We start from the raw sequence: 24,550 nt of genomic DNA, 5'->3' as shown, positions 1-24,550 counted from the left end.
TGTGCCCAATAATAAGGGCTAACATTAGCATAGGTACAGAAATCGAATTAAATGAGTCATAACACTGTCTTTATTGTATAAATTAAATATATTATTATTTTTAGAGCTATTTGTCTCTTTGTTAGACTTAAGTAGGTTAATTGAGGTTACTGTCTCTTTAAATAAGCAGAGACTGGTTTATGACTGTAATCTATACATACACTTAAGACATAAACAAATGTTTTTATTAGAAAAAGAATACTTTGCAGAGAATTTTGTTTATATGTGCCCTGTCAATAACAGAAAGATTTTACGTTCGCTTGTTTGCGTGTCACTCGTGTGTGCACTATTGAGGGCACTTAAACGCGCGCGCACACAGAGAACGAAGGCGAATCCCAAACAGCGCAGCATAAAAACGTTACGTTGTTTTTCATTGCTTTATTCGGCACATGTATGTTAATGGACTATACAGTATGAGATACATTTGCGCGACTCTCTCTAAAGTTTACACATCAAGAGTTCTGATCTTTGAAGGGCGTACTCACTGTGATGATCACGTCTGGACCGGACACAACCGCAGGTGCCTCTGTGCGTACCTTAGCGCCTTTTTGCGGTTAAATACATCCACGCCGCATACATGTTGCTTCAGACAAGCAGGTGCAGGTCGCGGTTTCTGTTTGCGTCATCACAACATTTCGGCCGTATTGTTTCGGTGATAAAAGTATTTCGGTGGCCGAATATTCGGTGCATTCCCTAGTTGTAGGTTTCAAGATTTTGGAGGGTTTGTATGTAAAGGTGTAAGTAGCGATGCACCAATATCAAAGTTTTCCACGATTCAGACTGATATCAGTTGATACCGTTAGTTTGGTGGTTATATTAATTAACTAGAGCTGCATAACAACTAATCGCAACTAATCGTTTGCAGAATAAAAGTTTTGGTTTTGATCATATGTGTGTGTGTATTGTGTACAATAATTATGTAGATATAAACACACACATGCATGTATATGTTTAAAAATATTTGCATGTGTATATACATATCATATACAAATATGTAAGGAATAATTGACGACGGGCCATTGAATTCTAAGAAAATAATGCACACACAAGGTGCATTGCGGCACGAAGCAATATATTTTCTTATAATTCAAAGGACTGGAGTCAATTATTCCTCTTATACCACGGTTACTACAAATATTGCTCTGGTGCCAATTTTTAAGACATTTGACAAGTAAGGTGTGCGGTTATCAGAAATTAATGCATACCCACAGAACATTTCTCAGCCAATCAGAATACAGGATTCAACAGACCGTGGTATAAGAATACTTAATATATACACTTTTATGATTATACATGCATGTGTGTATTCATATCTACATAATTATTATACACAATAAACACACACATTATATATGGTATATGATGTAAGCCAAAACTTTTATTCTGCAAACCATTAGTTGTTCTGCAGCTTTAATATTAAAGGTATAGCGGAAGATATTACCAAATTTTTGAAAAGAACCGCCCCTACACATGTGCAACACTCTACCTGCTCCCGAGAGGGAACGCCTATTAAACGTGTGCACGAGAGAGAGCATGCACGAGCCTAGTTCTTCTCTTCGCTTTGTTTACGTTACGGTGATGCCGGCATGGCGTTTTTTGCTAACGTCGCTAATCATAGCTTACATCAACTTTTACTAGTAGTGATTTTAAATGAATTTCTTCAAACAGCACGCCAAACTTTATCTGTCGAGTAGAAAATTCACGAATGACCCATCAGTGGGAAGCCCAACCTGTGTTTTTAGTGCACACCATCGTTCTCATTCATTTCATTCATTGCATTTTCCTGTTATCTTTTGATTAACAGGATATATCGACCATGACTATCTGCTGTTTTTAAACTAATCGGGCAAATAAATTTTAACCTGAGCTGTAAATAGGTCTACGTTATCTCTAGCAGTGGGACTGTTTAGATACAGCATTTGCCCCTAACTTGGATTTTTGACAATTTACACAATCTTTTTCTGGTATCCTTGCACATGCACATATCATGTCAAAGCATTCAGTTTAACCAGCTTAACATGCCTATGTAACCATGCTAGCATCTTTTTAATACACACTGTACACTGTACAATCTTAAAGGTTTGTTGCTATATTTTTTTTAAAGTGAAGTTGATTCTCAATCCACTTTTTTAACTGCAGTTAATGTGTAATGTAGCGGTTTGAGCATAAACAACATCTGCAACGTTACAACGCTCAATGCATTGCGAGATATTTGCTTAAACAGAAATAATTTGAACGGCTGGATTGCCTAAAACTAAGCCTCTTTTTGGGTTAGTGACCTCACAAACCTCAACATTTATATTTATGTACAAATTTACATAAACCCTGCCCCTATTGAGTATTTCTGAGGGAGGGGCTTTATAAAACCAGGAACTAAACAGTCTGTTTTAATGAGGATGGAAACAGCGGTGCAGACTGAATATATATCCTATATATATATCCTATATATATATATATATATATATATATATATATCCTATAGGATATATATATATCCTAGCGCCTTGAAGAATGGATTTCCTCTGTAAGTGCATTACTACGTATAAATAATGTTTGCTTTTTACAACCCAATGAAAGTATTTTTGTGGTAACGGACAGCAAATCATGCATGCTGTCAATAGAGCTTGTGTTAAACTTGAACATTCCTGAAACACAATTGGCTCTATATGGAAAAAACAGTGTGTGATTCAGCAATAACATTATCTGTTTCCCAGCTACAGCAGAAAAAGTGAAAAATAAATCCTGACAGCTTCAGCAAGGCTGCGCATCGCTGCACGACTGAAATAAACAGGATCTCTTATGAGATAAATCTCATGTTATGAGCGAGGCAGCGCAGTGCCGTTTTCTTCCATTTCTGAAAATATCAGGCGAAAAGTATACAACTGTAAACATCTCAATGTTTTGAGCGCCGTTATTTATACATGACATCGCTACGTGAGGGTTTATTCAGTGAATGGTGATTATTTATTATTGCTAAAAAAATATTTTTACGCATACAAATAGTGTCTGAACTCATTCTGATGATGTTTTTGTCCTTCTTAGAGCTCTATAGATGTTTATGCGGTCCAAAACTTTTCCTGTAATAATAGTATTATTTAATACCTTCCATCTAGAACAATAAATACATGAAAAAACTTATCAAAAGCAGTAAAAGTTCACTATGTGGAATGACTAATTTGTATATTAAGATGATCCCAGACTTTCAATTTTTTATTTATAGTGGCCATGGCACAAGACTTTAAGATGTCAAATAAATCTTTGGTGTCCCCAGAGCACATATGTGAAGTTTAAACTCAAAATACCATATAAATAATTTATTATAGCATGTTAAAATTGCCACTTTGTAGGTGTAAGCAAAAAAAGGGGCCGTTTTGGGTGTGTCCTTTAAAATGCAAATGAGCTGATGAAATTCAAACAATGATTACAATGATGGTGGTTTGTTTCAATTTAAACTCAATTGTGCTTTTCTCTGCACTAAATGGCAGTGCTGTGATTGGATAGTGCAGATTAAGGGGTTGGATTATTATAATAAGAGCTCCTTATGACATCATAAGGAGAGCCACATTTCAACGACGTATTTTTTCATGTGCTTGTAGAGAATGGTTTACCAAAACTAAGTTACTGGGTTGATCTTTTTCACATTTTCTAGATTCATAGAAGCACTGGGGACCCAATCATAGCACTTAAACATGGAAAAAGTCCGTTAAATAAACGCACATGGCTTTTGCAGATGCTAAGCGTTCGACACGTGATGGCAAACTGCAGGCGCACATCATGATCAAACGCTCTCAGATGATCCAACAATGAAAAGAAAAGCATTACAGTCAGTTCGGGAGAAAAAAAAAGCCATAAAGAGAAACGAAACAAAGGGGATTGAGGCCAGCAGCGTACGACTTCATAGTTTATAGCACAGTTCCTCTGCTCAGCCCCAACCCTGCATCAAAGATTTATAGCTATAACACATTAAATGCAGTATAATCTCCCTCTAATAGATCCTTCGGTCATGCAGGAATCATCCTGCACCCGTCTGTTTTCACAGGAGAAACGCTAACATTAAATGAACGACTATAACCTTTAATGCTGAACATTGCTGATGTTTCTGTAGAGCAGAACTGCTGTTGATGTAGCACAATCCATGCCACTAAAGAGCTGTTTATCTCAGCACTACGCTGGTGTTGTATCATTCAGGCCTATTAGGGCTTAAGAGCGAAATGGTCAGCAGTAAACAATCCAAAGCAAATACTAGAAAGCCTCTGCTGACAGCCAATTAGGAATTACCTTAGCCGAAAAAAAAAAGCCTGAAAGCGAGGAGCTAATGATTAGACGCGGTTCTCTACAGATCAGGAGAACTGATGCTGATGTTGTTGCCAGGGTGTTGCTATGCATATATTTGTGACCCTGTCTGTGACATCCAGGTTAATGTTACTTATTGCCAAGTCTGTTTGTTCAGCCAAGCAACATTCAAAGATGCACAATCGAGACATCATTCATGATCACTAGTGCTGAACCAAGCGTGCCGCACAAGCCCTGAAAAGTGAAGCCAAAACGTCTCGATCGCCCCCCAGTGACTGGTCCCAGTATAGGTCATAAACCCCGCCTCCCCATGTTATTCATAGGGACTTGAGACCAACTAAAAAAATTAATTACACTTCAATTATCTTTTTTCCAAAACTAGTTTCTGTCATTTATTGTAGTTTTTATTACACTGATGCAAATTCAAATGTTTGTTTTTAAAATAAGTTTGTGTTTAGTTAATTATTTAATGATATAAAAACTGTGGTGTCACGTCATGATTGACAGCTGTGATATCGTGTGATATGCGTATTCTGCGAGAGTGGGGTTTTGATTTAGCGGGTTCACTTCCTGCTCACTACTGCGCATGACTGGTCCCGAAATCGCTACTGCGCAGACTCAAGACCCAAGATGTCAGCGCCATATCGGGACTCTGGCGGCTTCACTTTTCACCAATGGAAGGGAGCGAACAGACGTCGTCCATCTTTTTTTACAGTCTATGTGCTGAACGAGTTACGTTTCCCTTTTACACTCTTGGCATTAAAATGCAATGCACAAGAATCACTAACATTTCACATACGTTTGCTTTGTTGCGGTGCGATTTGTTAAATATTCAACAGGGACAAGAGGTCAAATCTAGATGGGCTTCTTTTAAATGGATAAATGTAAAATGATCTGATTGAATAATTGTATGCCATAAGGCCAAGCACCCAATACTCACGCTAAAAGTTGGTTTGAATTTCTTTTAAAAGAAGATCAGAGCTGGCATATTCCACACATATAACTGATTGTTGTGCTGCAACTATTCAGAGCAATTCAAACTATGATGCCACAATATTGTAGATCGATAGATAGATAACAATTTATTTGATATGGACATAACAATTACATTGGACAAACCAGATGCATTGTTTAAGTGTTTTAGCACGAGTGCTAATTCGCAACACTTGTCCATAGGCGACTTTTAAAATGTAGAACAATCAGAAACAAAGAAGACAAAGAAAGAGAAAGGAAATAAAAAAATAAAAGATAAATGCAAGCCTTTTCAATATAAGGAGCAAAATAAAATACAGAAAAAAGATAATATAAACAAGTGATCAATTATTTACAAACTATTCATGTAAGCACTGTTGATTAGACTTGAGCCATTGTTTAAGACCTTGATTAAAAGTTTTACTATTAGTTTCTAGTTTTAGCTCAGTGGGTAAAGTGTTCCAAAGTTTGGCCCCCTTTACAGATAGAGCAGACTGACAGAAAGAAGTCTTGCATCTTGGGACCAAACAATCACCACAGCTAGAAGCTCGTGTTATCGCTCTGTGAGAACTCTGACGCCTGATGGCCACTTCAGAAAATAATTCTGACACATGATTATTTAGACATTTAAAAAAGAATCTTAAAATACTAAAATTGATAAAATTGTAAGATCAAAGATGAGTATATCTATCTCTGAGGTTTAGCCGGCAGGGTACATTAGTCATGTTGTGGTGAAGGTTGAGGGGCAAACACTGAAGAGCTGTTCATCTCATGCATTACACCATCAAAACAAATTACTCTCTTTAATTAAACTCCAGAGGCCAGAATGTTGCTGAATCGCGATGAAATCTCCCCATTAATAAGAGTGGAAAACCCTAGAGGCGGTGGAGAGGTGAGAGCACAAGGTAAAACTGAATTGAGTCTCTACAATGTACTGACTTCCAGTCAAGGTTAAAAGAGTGTGTAATAGGAAATTTGCTTGCGTAACAGAGGTTGCCAGACATAATACTTCTAGTCCTCGATTATAACAAAATAAACACAGAATATTTTAGTGGTGTTTGGAAATCACATGTAAATCACCACTAATACTCAGGATGAGAAGTGATCAAATCCTCATGTTATAAACTGCTGCACTGTTTTGCTGCATGAAATGATACCAGAAATGTATAAGTGACTATAAGTATTATGGTTTACACCTAAAAAATACAATAGGCTTACATTAGAGGACAGAACACCCTTTTCAAGGTGTTTGGACATAAATGTGTGTTGGCAGTGTGTGAACACAACCCTACCACAAAAAATACACCCACTCCTTTTTTAATCCCCATATAACTGATTCTCTTGTTAATGTGATGTCACACTAACAATGCCCTGCCCTGCCCACGGCCACAGACTGACTGCTCTTCTAAATGTGTTTGATTGCGTATTGTAGTGCTAACGCGGCTACTATTGTCTCAGACTGTACTCACAGGAATCAGATGCATTTTAAACTGAAAGCGCTACCTGTCTGTTGCTAAGGGAGTGAGACCATGTAGCTTATTTGCATTTAAAGATAAACACATTAAAAAAAGTTTTCTTACATCCAAATAAGGCATTTTGGGCATGAGGGTGGGGTATTTTGAGCTGAAACTTCATTTTCATTTAAGGCCTGTTGCCTTTAATGAGATGGTTCACCCCAAAACAAAAAACTTTGTGGGTTCAAACGACATGAGGGTGAGTAAACAATGACAATGTCTTTCTTTGTACTTCAGAAAAAGACTAAAAACACTTTTTAAAGTGTTGCTTTGAATTTTCTGGTTACTATGAGAACGGATGGTGACTCCGTTCAATCTTTAAAAGGACCCAAGTGTTAAACAAATAACTCCAATCGACTCTGTATATTTTAAATAGGGCTGCGCAGTATTAAAAAAGTGATATGCTATAGCATGCTAACAAATGCGATGCAATATTTATTTTTCTAAAATATTATATTATAACAAACATGTTAACAAATTATAAAACCAACATACGTTTTTAATTATGAAAACAACCATGAGACTTATGAAAGTGATAAACAATCAAACGATGGCAGGTACCCAGTTTAAACATTTTAACGATGTAAATAAAAACTAATAAAAAAAACAATATAAATATCACTGCTAACCGTATCAACCTAAAACTTTGACCATAATCGGATACTTTTTAAAGTATTACAATTTAATCGCTCATTTTTCACAAACCATTGTGATATTCCTATTGCGGTACACTAAAGGTGGAAAGAGTAATAAAATATTTTACTCCAGTAAAAGTACAGTTACTTTAATTAAATTTTACTACAAGTACAAGTAAAGTTACTGGTCTAAAAATCTACTCAAGTAAAAAGTTAGTAATTTTACAGCGAGGAGAGGTGGGGGTTTCTAGTACAAAAAGGACAAGGGAATATAAAATCACAAACTAGTTGTTTTTAATTGTAGGAACACCTTTACATAATAAATAAAATAAAAAGCTTTTTTATAACTAAGAAACATTTATGGAATTGTTTAATGATTTTAACAGTAGAGTTATGCATTTTTGAAGCAAGCTAGCAATACAGTCACTATAGTAAGGTTGTATTTGATGTATTGCTGGTAACATACATAATTGTATTAAACTATATATAGTTTATATGAGCATATAATGAGATAAGTGCCATGGCTATATACTTTTATACTTTACACGTTTATCGTCTTCTATCTAGCTTCTCTGGCCTGGGTACCTGATGTTTGAGACCTTTATCTCTCTCTCTCTCTCTCTCAATGTCCAATGACCCTGCGCATTCTCGAGGACGTTCTTAAGTTTTGTTTGACTTCAGACGAAGCTGCTAGACCTTGGAAGATAGGGCGCATGGTGTCAAAAACGATTGATGAGCCGTTAAAATAAGCGCCATCTTTTATTTGATCAAAGTCTTGACCTGTTGTTCAGTCAGTTTAGGATTTTTTCTTTAAAATGTTGTGTAACAACTGAAACAATAGCGATATCCACAAAAAGAAAGTGAAGTGCATGTCCTCAGGACACTTGAAATATATGACACAAGTTGAGTTATTTGTTTAACACTTCTGGGTCAATTTGAAGCTTGAAGGGTTTTCTGGTAACTACTCCCAATGTAACCAGAAAAATTTGGATTCTGAGGACGTTGGGGGTTCAAACGACATGAGGGTGAGTAAATAATGGCAGAGTTTTCATCTTTGGGTGAACTATCCTTTTAATCACACTCAGAATAGTCGAGAAGTGCTATTAAACTATGAAGATAAAGTTCAATTTGTCGAGCAAAAACCCACATTTTAATAAACAGAAAAATGTATTGCGTTCGTAACGCCTGCCTTTGTTATTGGTTTTGCTACGGTTTCATTTTTCTTTCTTTAATCTTCATCCAATTTATAGCACTCCGCATCAGATCAATAAAACTGTTTCCACGACAACCCACAGGTGGAGAAAAAGTTGATAAAAACGCTACGGAGCTGAAGCAGGCAGATTAAAACGACTTTAAATGCTGATGGCTAGCCAGCATCCAGACAGAAAGACAAACAGGAAGACCTGGACTGAAACTGCATTGTCCATCCGACCATGTCAATCAAACGGCAGCCAGCATCAGTTGATTCGAGTCAACATCTGCCGTGTCAGCTCAACACACACATACAAAACAAAAATCAGCCATCTTGGGAAGCCTCCGACAGTCGGCCCATTTCACAGTCGGCTGGCAGCGCTAATGGCTTTTTTCAGACTGTGAAAAAGCACAACTCAATCGACTCCTCCAAGAGAGAAGCAATCAGAGCGGGAGAAACCAAAAGAACGCCAAATTTTTCTCCCCAAACCATATAGGTTTTATATGTGGATAAGCATAATAGAAAAGGGGACTTTTACATACTGCTCTTACGCACGGGAAAATACAGAAAATACTAATTTGCCACCCATAGTTGGACAAAACACTATATTTCTGTCAAGTGACCTGAAGGAAACACGGATACAAAAAGAAACCTGATCTCCAGTTAAAGCATTAAATCTTGGAAGCTGATGCTCACTTTGAAAATGATCTTTAGTGCCTTGTTCAGGCTTAACCTTGTCATTTCAAACTGCAGGGACTGGGTATCACATGTCTCACTTTCACGATGATGCCTTCAACCCCAGTGAAGATTGCCAGTTTAAACACAAAAGACTTGTCAATCAAACCACTTACCCAAGCACTTGTAGGGAACCACGATGTGGCCGTGGCCCTTGCACTGTTTCTTGTCTTTTTTGCACCAGTTCTCAATCTTGACTGGCTGGTTGGCCTCCACAACATTTGAGATTTTAAGTTCAGGGTAAATCTGAAAAAAAAGCAGAAAAATGGGCTTTAGTCAGAACAGCAGGGAGTCATCCACAATTTCCAGATGCCATCTGTTAGAGTAACTACCCGACATGATTTAGTCTCTCCTGAAATGCCATTTAAAGGACAAGCTCAAAACCTACAGAGAGAAAACTGTTTTCATGTTTCATAACAGATAAAAGAAATATCTGACATTTTAATACAGCTTTTTATTGTATTTTTTGTTTAAAAGGTGTTGAGATGATGAAACTATGAATCTGTGAGATGGAAAGTATAGCCGTAACCCCAAAAGTGTACTGTAATAGAATACAGCCGACAAAAAGCAATAAGCCACACATCACGTCGAGCCTTAACCCCGGTAAAAATCACTGTAATGGTGACTTATTGCTTTAATAAAACAATGTGGCAATGTGAACATGGTAAAAGGCCCATTATTTTACCTCTTGACAGTACTCCAGCACTTCCTTTTTGGTTCCAACACAGGTTTTGGTACCGGTAGGGTCCGGCTCCCAGCGGCCAGTCTGTATGTTAACGTGCATGTTAAGTTTGCCGCAGAACATGGCGACCTGCGGTTCGGCCACAGCAAATCCGGTACCTGCGTTTGCCGCCAGCGCCTGTAGAGCAGAGATGAAAAAACGAACATGAGGATGAAGTAAATAACTGTGCTCATTACAGTTTAATAAAAGTTGAGCGGGTTCAGACCTGCAATAAGAAACTCATGGGGGTCTGGACGCCACGCCTGAGTTCTTCTATAATGACTGATTTGACCCAGAGATGAAAAGCATGTCATTTGGCAATATCTTTTTTCACGTTCATGACCCGAGGCACATTTAATGACTCATCCATTAAAAGGATTTCAGCTACTAAAGCCTTTAAAGAAATTGTGAATAAGATCTTTTTTCCTATTGAAACGGAAAAAAGCCAAAAGAGCTTAAGTGTTCTTCACAACTCGTTAAAACGTAGTTTGCAACTAGGGATGCTAAACAATTAATCGCGATTAATCGTTAGCAGAATAAAAGTTTTTGTTTACATCGCATATGTGTGTAAACTGTGTATAATAAATATGTATATATATAAATATGAACACATTCATGTATAATTTTAAGAAAAAAAATGTATATATTAAGTATTTATATTTATATATAATATAAATTATACATAATATAAATTATACATAAATATACAAATGTATATACACATGTAAAAATTTCTAAAACATATACATGCATGTGTGTACATTTATTTATACAAAGTTATTATACACAGTTTACAAACATATATGATGTAAACAAAAACTTTTATTCTTCTAACAATTAATCGCGATTAATCGTTAAGCATCCCTATTTGCAACACATTTTTGAAGTTTTCTAGTTGGTGGCAGGTGGTATGAGTGGAAGAAAATAATGCAATAAATGCAACCAAACATCAATTTCGATGTCACTGAGTCTTTAACTCTTTCTCCGCCAGTGACGAGTTATCTCGTCAATTAAGAGACAATGGTTCCCTGCCAATGACGAGAATTTCTGGCTTTCCGCAATACTGCCTCACATGAAAGAGAAAGAACTCTGTGCATGTTTTAAGGATCATTCTGCATCTGATCATCATCAAAATTATCTCAGCTTTTTGCAAAAAAAAAATGGTGATAAACCTACCCATATTTGAGAGGTGATAAAAAGAGAACTAATGAAGGTAGGATGAAACATTGTTTTGTTTGTTTGTTTAAAGCAGAGGGTCTGTTCTTTCATTTGATATATTTTATCAAAGAAAAACATTTTCTGGAAGGCATTCAACTTTTGGGAAAATCATGAAAAAAAATGCTGCCACTGGCTCGCAACATTTTTTTTTAAATGCTGGAGGGATAAGAGTTAAAATCCAAGACCTTGAGCTCACGAGAATTCGTAAATATTATACATGTTGGCTAATTCACATGAATTGACTACAAATCGTAAATAAGATACAAATGTGGTTGTGTAAAATTAATACGAATTAGCCACCTTTTAAAATACATACTAATTTCCATGAGATAGCGTTGATATCTCGTATGGTATGTGCATATTAAAAGTGAATTTAATGATTAGCAGCCAGAAGTAGATTTCTTACAACGTCAAAGCAAAGACAAGAAAACACACAGAGTGACGGGAACGATCCGAAATTGGGCGACGCAACTGCCACAAATTCTCAATAATCGTCTCAATTGCATCTTCTGCAGAAGTTAAAAAAATTCCAACTAGAACAGTAAATTCGAATGGCGAGTTGTCGCATAAACCAATCAGCGAAGGGCTTTATTGACAAGTCCCATTTGATGCACCTGGTTGTATCAGAAAATGGAGAAGAGCATTGTTTTTATTTGCGAACAGTAATCTGGCAAAAGATCTAAAGCGACTAACGCAATGTGAATATTGTCTTTTGGTGTGCACGCTCCATTAGACATATTTCACATGCTCTATTATCACTGTTTGTCCACTTAAAATGATTTTAATTTGATCTTGTTTGTTTGCTTGCTTACATACATGCTTCACTGCTTTGAGAGTATTTCTGTCCTGTACGTATGTCTGTGTGTGTGTGTGTGTGTGTGTGTGTGTGTGTGTGTGTGTGTATGTTCACAGCACACGGTCACGCCTCAGAAAATGCACATTGACCTTCATGGATGACTCTTAAAACACTCCAGGGTTAAAGCGAAAATGTCCGACAGCCTTTAAACGCATCATTTCCTGCTGATGGCTGGGTCTGATGACACCGCTTCACTGCACCACTCATATCAGTGGGACTTAAAGCAATGCCCTGCTGCTTAACATTTACTGATCATAGCCCTGATACACAGTACAGAGGGTTTTGGACACGGCACGATCAGAGACGCCACAGTTGGGATTTTTGTTATTACTGTCACAGAGAGTAGAAACACATTTGTAAAGTCCCAAAAAAACCCAAACTGGTTTTAACACCAGCTTAACTAAAATCCCCTACCTCCATGAAAGCATTAAAGTTTCCCCTCGCCGACCTGTGTCCCCCTTTGTCTTTCCTGTTGATGGGACACAATCTCATTTACTACCATGTTCTTCCTCTTTCCCTGAAACAGGAAGCAGCTACGCCCGGCAACGGCCGGTCATTACAGCTCAACACAAACATTCCTCGATTGTGATGAAAAAAAGATGATTCGACCATTAATGTAATCAAGATGGCACTATTAAAAAATATGGCAAATTAATCCTTCATCAGTGCCATTGAGAGGCAAAGAAAGGGTCACAGATATGTTGAACTCTGAATGATGTGTAACACTGACATTCTCATGAATATGTTTGCTTAGTTTGACGTTTTCGCATAAACACACCTGCTACAAGAGAAATCCGACATATCTGCTATTATGGTAATCTATAAATAAATAAAAAACTAAATTGATTTAAAAACATTTAAAAACTGATATAAATCAATGTAGACGAGTTATACTTGTTTTTTGCATAGGGCAATACATCCCTGCACATGTGAACAAAACATAACAAATTGTGCTAGTAGTTTTTGGATATTTGAATGCACAAATCGTACATACGGTGTCTTTCAGTAAACTAAAAACAGGAAAAAAATTGAATCGAATTCAAATAGCAAAACTAAATAGTACAATCTCATGCACACACTCCACAAACTCAGGAAACATTAAAACGGTGACGCTGCTCGTGTAGTTGTCACAGACTCAGAACCCCGAACACCCCTCTCCCATAGCGACAAACCGGTGGATCAAGAACGTGTTTGGACATGGCCGAGCTTTGCCACCCAAGCCAAAACACACAACATCTTGCTGTTAAAAAGAGAGTACAGAGAAAAGGGCAAAGAGAGAAACATTGGAAAATTGTAGAGGAGGTGCAAGAACGCCCCAATAAACCGCACAGTCAAACGACAGATGTGACAACTTCATTTTTCCAAAACAATTAATGTCTACCACCATCTCATGCCTTCATCTAACTGACTGTCTCTTATTAATCTCCTGTATATTTTGAGTAATCGAGTTAAACTACTCTACGGATATCTGCACAATTAGTTGACATGTGAGTCCAAATAAAAAAAGGCAATTCTCTCATTTACTCACCTTCATGCAAACCCAAATAAATAGGGTTCAAGTCAAGTGCAAGTGTTTTTTTTTTTTGCTGTATTTGCTTTTTGGGAGCGTCAACCATTTTGGGTGACTTAAAGGTAGGGTTTCACATTTTGAAAAATGCTAACGGTAGCCGCCTAGCAATGAAATCCCGATCCCACCCTCAAGTCAAATCGCCATCCAAAGTCACGATCTTTCCAAACACATGAACACGCACAGATCAGACGGTCACATCTCATGTCTCATTCACCAGTGAGAAAACTTTGCAGTACAAAGTGAATAACACTTCCAAAATAACCAACATAAACAACTGGTTTACATCAGAATTAGTTAAAGCACACTTTCCGTTGTGTAGACGTAGTAACTATATCGTTATGCTAATCCGTAAACGAACACAAATTTCATAAACAACACAATGTTTCATCAAAGTAGAATATCTGAATCCATCTCAGTACAAACATATCACGTATCTACCTTACCAAAATAAACAGTGCAACGACCCTTTCAGACCCTTTGCCTCCTGCAGCTGTTTGCATCTCGTGGTAAAGCAGTAAATTTAGGGATGTTCATTTGGGGTTTTATTCGTTGCTGTTCCAGGCAGTTTTTGCTGTTGTTGTTATAAAAGATGCATTTTATTTTGTGGCTCCTGTGCAGGTTGTCAATTCAGCAGAAAAGTTTGCCATTCTCGCTGTTTACAGACAGGAGGTGAGCGCATGTGAACGCGCCAATGACGTATGGTGTCTGCGTGGACTCGCTGCGTGGTGGGCATTCAAAATTACGCTTATGGATGAGGGACAAACAAAGCAACGTCCGTTCAGACCGAAATCTATGATTGGTTGAAAATGTTTTGGTCCTACGCCTTTCACAGATGACATACATTTCTACAAATACATTTAAACAACTTAACACAGTGATTGCTATCAGGATGTGAGGAGCATAACTTTTAACCAGCATAACTAAAAATGTTTCAGGATCAAATGTGTTACCCAACCTTTAAATCTTTAAGAAGTCCTATATGATTGTAGGTTTCTTAGATGTTTTTTAAATGGATCCTGCACTCTAATTGCATTACTGACAGATAATAAGCAGGCTAAATAACTATAATCTTTTATTGCACAAAACTATTATAGTCCTCACAAAAAGGTTATTCACGGATGACACATAATAATCAGTACGCCGCTCACGGCAGACTATTTGTCTAACCGTAATTGTCCTGAAATGTATGGAAAGGTGATGAATTACAAAAGTGGCACTTTGATGGCTGTACCAGCAGTGCTTTAAAGGTGCCAAAGAATGCATTGAAATATGTTCAATTGTTCGCTGATATCTCTATAGAAGGTATGTGGCTTTATTAAGTTTAGAAATTACACTTTATTTTACCTTTAGAATGAAATGGTCTATTATAAACTTATTTGAAAGGGTCATAAATAATGATGTTGCGCTCTGCTCTGATTGGTTGTTTCTCAGAGCAGCTCATTACAGTAACTCTGTGTGAGCAGATCTTATGTTTGAGCCTGTATCAGACAAATATAATCAATTGTTTGGAGATTGTTAATGGAGGTTTCTCAGTGGTATGGTTGTGAGTTTTTTTTCAGTGTGAATCTGCAAAACGTAACCGTAATTGTCAATAGGAGAACTTCAGCCTAAACACTAGCATATATGAAGTTCTACAGTAACGGTTTGCAGGTCCATACTGAAGACTTTTCTCCTGCTGATCGGATGACAGATTGGAGAACACCACCCCCTTCAATACGATCCAAATTTGCATCCAATCGACCTCAATTGTATTGATTAAGGCGTTTACATGAAGGCTTTTCAATACGATGAGCCATCAATACGATTACTTGGTTGCATGTAAACGTACCTAATGAGAAAACCGAAGAACAGATCTGTTAAGTTTAAGATAAGCGAGTGAGACAGGAGAGGAACGGTGAGAAGATAAAAGAGGAAGGTCAGTTGGACCAAGACAATGAAAGCAGAAGGCATGTAACAGTGACTAGTGTAACCAAACAAATAACTTGAACTTTAAGTGCATGTGTAGCAGTAAGTGAAGAGATGGAAACCAGTGGTCTCACACATTGCAGACTGTCTCACACATACATAAAGAAGAGAACGAGGCCTGTGGGGAGAATCAGAAATGGTGTGTAAATAAAGGCGCCCAATAGAAGGTAGATGACCGTGTGTTCTCTCATCTCTAATGTGCGGAGGCCACTGAAGTCGCTTTAAAATCACAATACATACAACAGAGCAGAATGGGGAAATAGGCAGTAGGTCGGAGTACTGGAATGAAACACAGGCGCGCTAATGAGAGGGAGATCTGGAAAGTGGCGTCACTGGTGGACAAACATGAACAAGAGAGACTTTGTGGTAAATGAGGTCACATTTGTTGGAAGGGAGAACTTATTCCACATAAAAACACGCTCAACCGGTTTCATTTCTTATATCGGCTTATTCATATTTGGAAAGTTTACACACACACACTTTCACAACAAAGAAATGTTCACACACACACTTTTACTGTCTGGAAATGTAACTGCAGTACTGGAGGTGAACTTCCTGTTCTGTCGTCTCGGAGCGTTCTGCATTACTGCTGTTATATTCACACAGACCTGACAATATGCACCCTTATCCAACTTATATCCTGTAACATAACACAACCACATGCAAAATATCACTGCTAAGATACAGAGACAGTGAGCAAGAGAGAGATCAACTCGGTGGATAAGGAATTCTGGTATCAAAATGGGAAAAAGTGGCATGGGTGCAAAATGTGGAGTTTGTTTCATGACAATAAAGTACAGCAAATCTTAATGGAAAAAAGAGACTCTTGAAAAACTAAACAATTCCATCCCTCACCACATTTTTAATGCATTATTTTATACATCAAACTATATAACTTTATTGCTTTCGTCACCTGTTTAAATAGAGCATCCAAACTTTAACATCCCTAAAAAACCCACACAAAATATCACACCTTGTACTGTACTCTATCTACAATACTGCATGGCCTCTTGCTTAAATATTGCATTAGTAGTGGCTCTCCTCTCACACAAATATATGTAGAGCTATATCTGGATATAACACAGGCTGCTGGCTGAAAAAAACCCTGCAGGTCCCGTCCCATTCGTTTATGTGTGGCCTCTGTTATAAACCGTGAAAAAACTACCCAGCAGGCTCCAAACACTGTGCCCACACCTAAGACTGGGCAACAACAAAAGTGACTCTCCTAAATAACACAAACAGTAACCTTTACGCCCAATGCAACATGTCCTCAATCTGAGGCTTTTACAATGTGTGTCCATCTGTGGGCGGCTTTTAAACCAGCTTGTAACCTGTCTGAGCACTGCAGGGGTGACGTGAACCAGACCAAACAGAGAACGGCCGGTCTGTCCGCACACAACCCAACATAAATCTACTCAAATCTCCTGTGACCGCAGGCACCTGTTTGTGATGACAGTGATGAGAGACTGCCAAGGTAAAATACAACAGATGTTAGGATCTATTTTCTGGTTATTTTATGAAAACAAAACATGGAAAAATTCCAGGTTATCACATTATTGGGTTTGCTTTGTGTGTAATGGTAATGTAACCGTTACAGAGACACTGTGATTACCCGTAAACGTTATTGATCAGGAAGTTTTGCGGTGACAAAAAGCACACAGATCCCGACAGGAAAGGCTAAAGGCATTTGCCTATATGCTTTGAATATGTCCTTTACACAGGGTTAAACAATCCGTCTTCTCCATCCTGACCTTTATAATTGTGACATCAAGTCTGAGCAAACAGGCACAAATGATCGCCTGTTTTTCAGAAACAAAGGTGTGTGTGAAACCATCCCATTGTCCTGTGACTGACTGTGCCCAGGAGAATGACGTCATTTGCCAAAAAGATCACTTTTTACACCGCAAAAAAAATTGCACAAGTTTGGGTGTCTGAGGTTGTTTACTTAATTCTGATATACCAGACACACTCTTATATGGTGTAACACATTCATCATAACACATTTAATATTTTTAACCTTTATATATTTTATTACATGGCTCTCTAAAATGCTTGATTCTGATTGGCCAACACAACATTTCAAACACATGAAACTAATAACAAAGCCTCATCCAGGTACTGAGAGTTGACAGGTGCCGTGTTTTATACTTTATAATATAAATTTATTATAAATGCACAAAATTAATAGATTTTTTTATGTTTTTTTAAAAGGACTTTTTTGTCCAGACATATCAAAACAATATTTTAGTATTTTAGTAAGTAGCCATGTAATGAACAGGATAACAGAGCCAGCCAGTTGTAAAATACTTTAAAGTGATACAAGATTTGATTTAAAGGGTTAATACCATTCAAAGAGTTAAGTTAATACAGTTGCATGCAAACATATGATTAATGTTGTGTTGTAACATCAGATGTTGATACAATATCTGCAAACTTGGCCCAAATTGGACTGAAGATGTCAGATTGTGACATTTCCCATTTACACAGTCACCCTGTGCAGTAAAGCAGATCTGAGTCACAGGTGAAGGAAAGTCATGTGGGCTTTTGTAAAAACAGCCAAAACCCTCATAAAAAAAATAATAAAATCACACTGAAGAGAAAAAGGAAGAGCTTTGAAGGATTGTGAAACTATCACATGAATGATGATGTGTGCGATTGTGAAAGCAAAATTTTTCAGTCTTAGCCACAGGAGTCAGTGATTCTCAAACCCTGCTGGTACGAGACAGTTTTGCTGACCTAAACCTGCGAAAAACCCAGAATTCAATAGTGTGGGTGAGAAAAACCAAACCTCAGCTTACTGAGAAATTCACAACTCTTCGTAAAGTACGCGGGTAAGAGCAAACAGAATCGAATTCAGCTTGTCTACCACAAACACATGGATAAATTTGCCCCAAAATGTCGATGAACACTTAAATGTCATTCAAAACAAATGGATGTCACTGCATCATTATATATTTATTTATTTATTTAACTTACATTAAATATATTTAGTTCCGGCTTTCGTGAAACAAATGTAACTTCTGGTAAACTCCACAAAGAATCAATAACAACAAAGTCCTTTTAATGTAGTTCATTTCTGATAAAAAACAACAACAAGTAGATTACCTTAGTTCAAATAATAGCTAAAGCATACCAAAAGTGTGTATTATATAATTTATGCAATCTTAGTCCATGATCGCCATTTTACTTCGTCTTTAGGAAACCAAAACATTTGTTATTTTCAAGAAGGTATTTGTTCAAGAGTTCAGTTTAGAAACTAGTCAGACCATTTAAAAAAAACAGAGACCGGAAGTAAAGTTCTGCTCAGACGTTCTAATCGCGTCACAGCACGTGCGTCCGATGAAATATATGTGCGTCTATATGTTCAGTACATCATCAGCATCGCACATGATCGCTACACTGTAAAAAATTTCTGTAGAAATTACAGTATTACTGGGTATTACTGGCAACTAGCTGCCAGTTACTTACTGTAGATTTTACATTTATGCTATTTATTGGCAACAGTTTGTTCAAAGTTAACAACAACTTAGACCACAGATCCGCAATAATCATAAACAAGGAAAAAAAATATATAATATATAACACAGATATATATTATAGGGTTCTTTTTCCTTGTTCATGATTATTGCGCACATATCACTCAAAAAAATGAACTTGGTTGGAGTCAGTTTTACTAATAATTTCTTGTTCACTTTACTTAAACACAAGTAACTGCATATAATTACTTTAACTTAGTATTTTCAACAAAAGACTGCGTCTTGTCAGCTTTACTTCAAAATTATTTGTTCAGCCAATATAACATTGTTGCGTAAAAGTAACAGATTAATAAAACCAATACAGACTTGCATCTCATTGGCTGATGATGCTGCAGTGTATTATGGGTAAATTAATGTTCTGGCACCCTCTTGCAGAAGTGTACCACCATTAGATAGATACATGAGTAATAAGTGGCCAAATATGAGTCAATGAACTTGTTCTGAAATATTTTAGAACAAAACAAACCAACAAACGGTTTGAAATGTAACATTGCATTTCAAATATGTTTGTGATAGGTTTGATAAACTGTAATTAAATAAAGGTTGTATTGAGCAGCTGCACTCTGATTGATTGATTGATTCGTTTTTATGGAGTTATTAAATCATTATTTGTCATCAATTAAATGTTTCATAATAGTGACTTTACTAGGATTTCTTTAGTCCATGCAACATTCAAATTGTCAATTTTACACAAACTTTATTAGTAAATACGACTTACATTTTATTTGTTGACATTACTTAACAAAGCTATGTGGAACCCACTTGACGAAGTTTTTTTAAGTAAATATTAAATATAAAGTTTTTATTTTTTTGAGTGTATTATCTAAGTTGTTCTCACGTTTTTGCATACATTTGTAAGTTAAAACGTCCATACGCACATTTTACGAACAAATTTGTGCGTACACATGCTTAGTGAATGAGACCCATTAATTAGTATCATTCACATACAACAACGTTAGAACGGTCCTCTCTCTTCACACTTGTAAACACTGGAGCGGTAGTTTTGCTTATATTAGGCATTAACTTTCTACCTATGATACGTAAGGTCACGCTGACGAGTCGCACGGCTAGTGCAATACATAAAGTTGTGGTTTAAAAGTAAAAAAAGAACATTTGCGTAAATGACGATAATTTTGCTAGCTAAGACCTTAATGCCTTGAATGGGATCGATTAGAGTCCACTAAATGGAGAAAATCATGGAATGTTTTTCTAAAAAAAAAAAAAAAAATTCTCGACTGAACAAAGAAAGACCTAAACATCTCAGATGACAAGGGGGTGAGTAAATTATCAGAATTTTCTTTTATGAAAGTAGATATTTCTTTAATTGTCCCAATCATTTCAGTGCACAACACACAGATAAATCCATAAATCATCTGCGTCCTCAGGAAGACTTGGCCAATGTCACAGGAAACACAAGCTCATCTCAACAGGGGTGTAAACCAGTTCAGTATGACGCGTGACATTTTCAAAGACAGCTGTATTCATAATAGTCGGTGTGTGTGTGTGTGTGTGTGTGTGTGCGTGTGCGTGTGTGTGTGTGCGTGTGTGTGAGAGAGAGAGAGTGAGAAAAAGTTCCTTAGTGTTACAGTCGATCTACCCCATTAGTCTTAGTCCTTCATCACAGGAGGTCTGGCAATGTACTGTACCTCTGCGGCCACACACACACACACACAGTGGAAAAGTACAAGAGTAAAAGGTCTATCACGAAACAGTGCAAAGCCCCAAAAGTCCTGGACATCACATGATTGTATAATCTCAGCATTATTTGACAGAAATCATCATTCACACGCATGTGCGCAGTACAATGGTTTATTCTATTACAGGTCTGCAGTCATGATTTGAGAGGAAGTGTATTATCCAAAATCTCAGATTTCACCCCAGTTTCGTGCAAACATAATTACATCTTGAACGAACAATGCACTGTTGTTATGAAACAAGTTTTTTTTGCAAACATGATTAACCTGTGACTGGATGAGGGGTCTACTTAGGCAGAATAGTGCAACACAAAAACTCAGGCATACTGTACAGTGCAAAGTTGCTGCCTATGAAGGGCACTTCAAATTAAGGCTGGGCCATATATCGAGTTTTTGTAATACATTGGGATTTTCCCCAGCAAGATACAATACTGTTTATATCGGTATGGTCTGTTATGACCGACTTCTGCTCTGCCAAAAAATGTACAATGAGGTCAGTCGAAACTTTCCAGCCAGCTTGCATGTTGTTCAGCTATACATTTTAAAAAACAAGGTAGAAAATCTTGAATTATTGAAAAATTTGGATTTTATTTTGATCATATGCCGTTTTATTAAATGTAAGTGCGACGTATTACATGGCTTGTATGGCATTGTTTCTGCATCTTGTTCTTTTTGGGGAATGTTACTAGGTCCTCTTTACGGGAACAATCCCAGAACATTTATGGGACGTGTTTGTGTTCACACAGAAGCTGCCAATTCTCTGCCAATTTTACGAAAATTTTCCGGGACCAAAGTGCTGTGTGAATGAGGTTAGTGAGAGCTTCTATCAGAGACCTGTGTGCTCTCGAGCTCGAGTTCTGCTGACATAAATGACGACTTGTTCAAATGTCCTCATCTCTATGGAAACACCTTAGAGGCATCTGAGCTATTCACACAAAAGACAAGAGAAAGAAAGAGGGGGAGATAGAGAAAGAGGGAGACAGCGAGAGAGATCATCAGTAATTTGTAGATGTATATCTGGCAGGATTCGAGAACATTACAATCCCAGCTGCATTTCCCTAAAGCCAAGACAAGCTAGGACACCTAAAATTGTCAACGCAGAAGTATCCAAGAAACACACCTTGTCCAGCAAACAAGCCCACACACACATAATAAAGCCCGATTTAATGCAAAAATGTCAAAACAGGATTCACAGTAAAACTTCATCTACTATGATCGTTTTTCTCTTCCAGTAAAAAATACTTTTAGTATTTTGAAGTGAATTGTTGAGCAAGCTAAATACTACAAAGACGTTAACAGCTACCTGAATACTAACATGCTTTGAAGCAAACTAGTTGATGCTTATTCCCTGAAACTCATTCACCCGAAAAGGATGTAAAATACCACTGCCCTGTGCTGTAAATAGAGCACGGTTTGAATGGGAGCTCACAGAGGTCAAAGGTGAAGGGGATGCGTCTCTGGAAGCCCCTGGGTCACACTCTTCCCAGCATGCTGAGCGATCCAGTCCTTCAGCTTTACGGCAGAGGTCACATCAGCGCGTTGGAGAGGAACAGGACATGTTTGTTTTGTCCGGACCTCAGAAATCACAGAAGGACAATATGGCTGCCACAACAAATGGATCTCTGATGTTCACAAGCACAAAAGAACACTTTAAAAAAAAAACTCCTTTAAAATAACCTGCATACAGTAGGGAACCTTTACAGGGCACACAATTAGCGCTCCTTGTATGATGTTCACTTAAGGCCAGACTACTAACTAAAAGAGTCCTAAAGAGTTTTAAGGAATATTCCACAAATCCTGATCATTTACTCAACCCCATTTCATCCAAGAAGTCTTTCTTTGTTCGGATTACGTTTTTTGAGAAAAACATTCCAGGATTTTTCTCAATTTAATAGACTTTATTGGACTCCAACAGTTTCAATGCAATTTAAAGTTGCAGTTTCAACGCAGCTTCAAAGGGATCTAAACGATTCCAACCGAGGCATAAGGATCTTATCTAGCAAAACAATCATCATTCCCCCCCCCCAAAATAAATGTACTTTTAAACTATAACTTCTCATCTTGCACTAGCCAGTACGACCTTACCTATAACGTAATCATGTTGAAAGGTCACACATGACATATGTGAAACTACCACTCCATTGTTTACAAGTGTGGAGAAAGAGGACCGGTCCAACTTTGTTGTATGTGGAATGATACAAATTCATGTCTTTGTGTCAGTTTATTGTTTAAAATGATCCAAAAGTGTACGTTTTACATATGTAACGTGTGACCTTTCAACTTGCATAATACGAAAGGTCGCCGTGTCACACCACATGGCTAGTGCAAGACGAGAAGTTGCGATTTAAAAGTACATATTTTTCTTGATGAAAAGGACAATCGTTTCGCTAGACAAAACCCTTATGCCACGTTTGTATTCGTTTAGAGTCTTTGGAAGCTGCGTTGAAACTGCAACTTTTAACTGCATTGAAACTGTGAACTGTTGAGATCCAATGAAGTCTATTAAGTTGAAAAAATTCTGGAATGCTTTCCATAAAAAACTAAATTTCTTCTCGGCTGAACAAAGAAAGAAAAACGTCTTCAATTACGTTGTGGCGAGTAAATTAATAACAATTAATAATTTGTTACATTTATATAGTGCTTTTCTGCAGCATTCAAAGTGCTTTACATATGAAGAGGGGATCCTCCTCAACCACCACCAATGTGCAGCATCCACCTGGATGATGCGACGGCAGCCATATTGCGCCAGAACGCCCACCACACAACAGCTTGGGATTATTGGGATTTTCTTTTTATGAAAGTGGAATATTCTAGAGCCCGACCGATTTATCGTTTTGCCGATTTTATCGGCCGATATGAGCATGTCGCAGATATATCTGTATCGGCGTATTAGCTGCAGATATGAAGCCGATATGAACGTTCCTTACAGAACACATTAAATGCTTTTGAAAGATGTAAGTACTTGTTTGTCCAGCAGAGTGCGCCCTACTGGTTGCTAATGGCGACTCAGGTCACTCACTGTAGTGACATCAGCCAATCCCCCACCCCCTTCACTTCAGTCAGTCTCTCAGTTCAGATGGCGGCCGCGGCAGTCACGCGGTTTCTTCAAAACATTTTACACCTGGTATTAAGGCGCGCTTTGGTCGATTGGATTATAAGTGGACGAGAGAGACACATTCCTGTTTACATTTGGTGGTTTTAATCAGTCTTTTTTGTCCACTTGCGAGTTGTTTCAAACGCAAGCGGAAGAAATGACGCGAGGCGGAGAAAGGACACGCTTAAACTGACGCGCAGTCTGTGGGAGTACAGCTGCTTGTGCTGTTACATGCTCATTTCAAAGCAATTGATTAAATAAGCTTGCGCAACTTTACACCCTTTCTTAAATAAAAGAGGCGGAGAGCAGACGCTTTAGTTTTATAAAAGTTTAAAGTCCCGGCAGAACACTGTGGGTTCGTGTTATAAAAAAGTTGTGCAGTACATTAAACATTAGCCTACATCAGTATGTTGTCAGTAATTCAAGCATTGTCGTCTTAACGGTAAGTTTTTAATTAATTTGTGAAGTCCATAACTTACTCTAAAGCTAATAAACAATGACTTTATAAGTTTCCAT

The 24,550-nt window shown here is 37.5% G+C and overlaps 1 protein-coding gene across 5 annotated transcripts in view; it reads right to left on the bottom strand.

Annotated features, from left to right (window-relative positions):
- The window catches only part of aplp2 (amyloid beta (A4) precursor-like protein 2), an 83,453-nt gene that overhangs the window by 36,859 nt on the left and 22,044 nt on the right, over window positions 1-24,550 (bottom strand). For all 5 annotated transcript variants that reach the window (XM_073815833.1, XM_065282781.2, XM_065282779.1 and 2 more), the window contains exons 2-3: window positions 10,066-10,239; window positions 9,497-9,626 (exon numbers count right to left, since the gene is read on the bottom strand). In XM_073815833.1, the coding sequence (XP_073671934.1) occupies window positions 9,497-9,626; window positions 10,066-10,239 (304 nt within the window). The remainder of the gene's footprint in view (window positions 1-9,496; window positions 9,627-10,065; window positions 10,240-24,550) is intronic.

Source organism: Paramisgurnus dabryanus, chromosome 9, assembly GCF_030506205.2.
Source record: "Paramisgurnus dabryanus chromosome 9, PD_genome_1.1, whole genome shotgun sequence".
Classification (NCBI taxonomy): Eukaryota; Metazoa; Chordata; class Actinopteri; order Cypriniformes; family Cobitidae; genus Paramisgurnus; species Paramisgurnus dabryanus.
Note: the sequence above shows the minus strand (reverse complement) of the source record. Positions and strands in the feature narration are given on the sequence as shown.